At 46.1% G+C, this 2,360-nt stretch overlaps 1 protein-coding gene across 1 annotated transcript; it reads left to right on the top strand.

Moving 5' to 3' along the window:
• The first annotated feature begins 267 nt into the window (after positions 1-267).
• LOC131052179 (trimethyltridecatetraene synthase) lies at positions 268-2,100 on the top strand. Its single transcript, XM_057986797.2, has 2 exons — positions 268-1,166; positions 1,249-2,100. Exons 1-2 carry the CDS (start codon positions 273-275, stop codon positions 1,882-1,884), a joined length of 1,530 nt encoding a protein of 509 aa, XP_057842780.2. The 5' UTR covers positions 268-272; the 3' UTR covers positions 1,885-2,100.
• Positions 2,101-2,360: the final 260 nt, after the last annotated feature.

Raw genomic sequence — 2,360 nt, 5'->3', positions numbered from 1 at the left:
AATTATTTTCAAATAGAGTCTTCCATAAGAGGATAATTAGGTCCTTCCGATCCAATCAGATCTCTGATTAACGCAGAGCTGGGCTCTACTCCACTGCAACCACACCAATTATGAAATCGGGCTCCTTAGTGAAGCACTGACATCACAACAACTCTCATCCCCTTCGTCACCCACGATAAGGATTAATTAAAAAAATTCTCATCACGCCTATAAATACCCCACATGATCCCCTGCAATCCCAGAGCACACAACATTTGTGCTGCGCAATGGGGATGGAGATCAACATGCAATTGCTGTGCTACGTCGCACTGGCCATGTTACCACTTTACATGATTTACAACAGATTTCGGCCCTCAATGAATTTACCGCCGGGTCCTCGCGCATGGCCTGTAATCGGGCACCTGCATCTTCTGGGTATTCTGCCGCACAGATCTCTGGATCGACTCTCCAAGTCGTACGGGCCACTCATGTCAATCAAGCTGGGCTCCGTCCCCTTCGTTGTCGCGTCCTCTGTTGAAATGGCCCGAGAGATTCTCAAGACCAACGACCTCACTTTCGCCTCGCGTCCCAGGATTGCGGCGGGGAAATACACAGTGTACAACTACTCCGACATAACGTGGTCGCCCTACGGAGAGCATTGGCGGCTGGCCAGAAAGATCTGCCTGATGGAGCTCTTCAGCACTAAGCGCCTCGAGTCGTACGAGTATATCAGAGTGGAGGAAGTGGAGCGCATGGTGGCCTCTGTTTTCAGAAGCTCTGCCGCCGCTCAGCCTGTTCATCTCAGGGAAGAGACTTCGTCCGTGAGCAACGACATTATTTCGAGGATGGTTTTGGGGCGGCGGTATTTGGATGAGAATGGCGGTAACAAGATTGAGCCCCATGAGTTTAAGGAGATGCTGGAGGAGCTTTTTGTGCTCAATGGTGTGTTTAACATTGGGGACTATATTCCTGCACTGAGTTTCCTTGATCTGCAGGGCTATGTCAGACGGATGAAGAAGCTCAGTCGAAGATTTGATATCTTTCTGGAGGAGGTGCTGGAGGAGCATGACCGGCGGCGGAAGAGCGTGCCGGATTATGTGCCCGCTGATATGGTGGACGTTTTGCTGCAACAGAGTGATGATCCTGCCAACAATCTTACCAGGAACAAAGTCAAGGCCTTCACTCAGGTAAATTATAATCAAATAGGGCTCTTATCGAAGAATCCTAAACGAATTTTTATTTATTAAAGATGTGTTGTTGGGCTTGCAGGACATGATAGCTGGCGGAACAGAGAGCTCTGCTACGCTTGTGGAATGGGCGCTGGCAGAGCTTCTGAGAAAGCCCGAGAATCTGGCAAAGGCGAACGAAGAAATGGACAGAATAGTGGGGAAAGAAAGATGGGTGCAAGAGAAAGACATTGGTGAGCTCGAATTCGTGCAAGGGATAGTGAAAGAAACTATGAGGCTGCACCCAGTTGCCCCCATGCTGGTTCCTCATCTTTCCACTCAACATTGCAAGATTGGAGAGTACGACATCCCCGCCAACACCAGAGCATTGGTGAGTGTGTGGACGATTGGCAGAGATGAAACAGTGTGGGAAAAGCCCGAGGAATTCAGGCCAGAGAGGTTTGAGGGCAGCAGCTTGGATGTGAAGGGCAGAGATTATGAGCTGCTGCCATTCGGGTCGGGTAGAAGGATGTGTCCAGGGGCCAGTCTGGGTCTGAAAGTAGTTCAGCTGGGCCTCGCTAATCTTCTCCATGGCTTCCATTGGCGCCTTCCCGCTAATATTCAGAGCACCCAAGAGTTGGATATGACCGAGACCTATGGCCTTTCGACACCCAAAGCAGAGCCTCTGGTTGCCATGGCAGAGCCTCGCCTGCCTCATCATCTCTATTGTTTCCCTTAACCCACGTTTTGCATAGATAATACCTCGTGTCTGTCTGTGATAAGCTTGTGTCTGTCTGTGATGAATAATACTGTACACAAAGAGTATATTTTAATACCTCTTTTAATCTTTGTTGTCCTTTCATAGCTGGTCTTCTGACAGCCTGAGTTGGTCTGAGTTGGCCTAGTGGTATAGACTGTGTGCTCGTTAAAGAAAGCTGACAGTTCAAATCTTTGTTTCTTTTTCTCTTTCCTGTCTGTTTGATAAATAATATATTTTAGTGCAATTTTAGTGCTACTCACATTCTCAGAGTCATCATCTTTTGTTTTTGTGGGCCTGGGAAACTACTATTATTTTTAATATAAGAAAAAACTATATTAAAATAATTATAATGAAGTAGATCTGTTTGTTTTAAAAAAGTTTATGGTATACTATTTTTAAACAATCGAAATTTTTTTAAAATAATAGATCATTTTTTTTCTTAATAAATTAGTTTT

This window comes from Cryptomeria japonica, chromosome 2 (genome assembly GCF_030272615.1).
Source record: "Cryptomeria japonica chromosome 2, Sugi_1.0, whole genome shotgun sequence".
Taxonomy (NCBI): domain Eukaryota; kingdom Viridiplantae; phylum Streptophyta; class Pinopsida; order Cupressales; family Cupressaceae; genus Cryptomeria; species Cryptomeria japonica.
This window is presented reverse-complemented; position numbering and strand designations above follow the sequence as displayed.

Coding starts and splice junctions, on each gene's coding strand:
- LOC131052179 (XM_057986797.2), top strand. CDS start 273: ATGGAGATCAACATGCAATTGCTGTGCTACGTCGCACTGGCCATGTTA. Junction 1,167..1,248: donor AAGTCAAGGCCTTCACTCAG/GTAAATTATAAT, acceptor TTGGGCTTGCAG/GACATGATAGCTGGCGGAAC.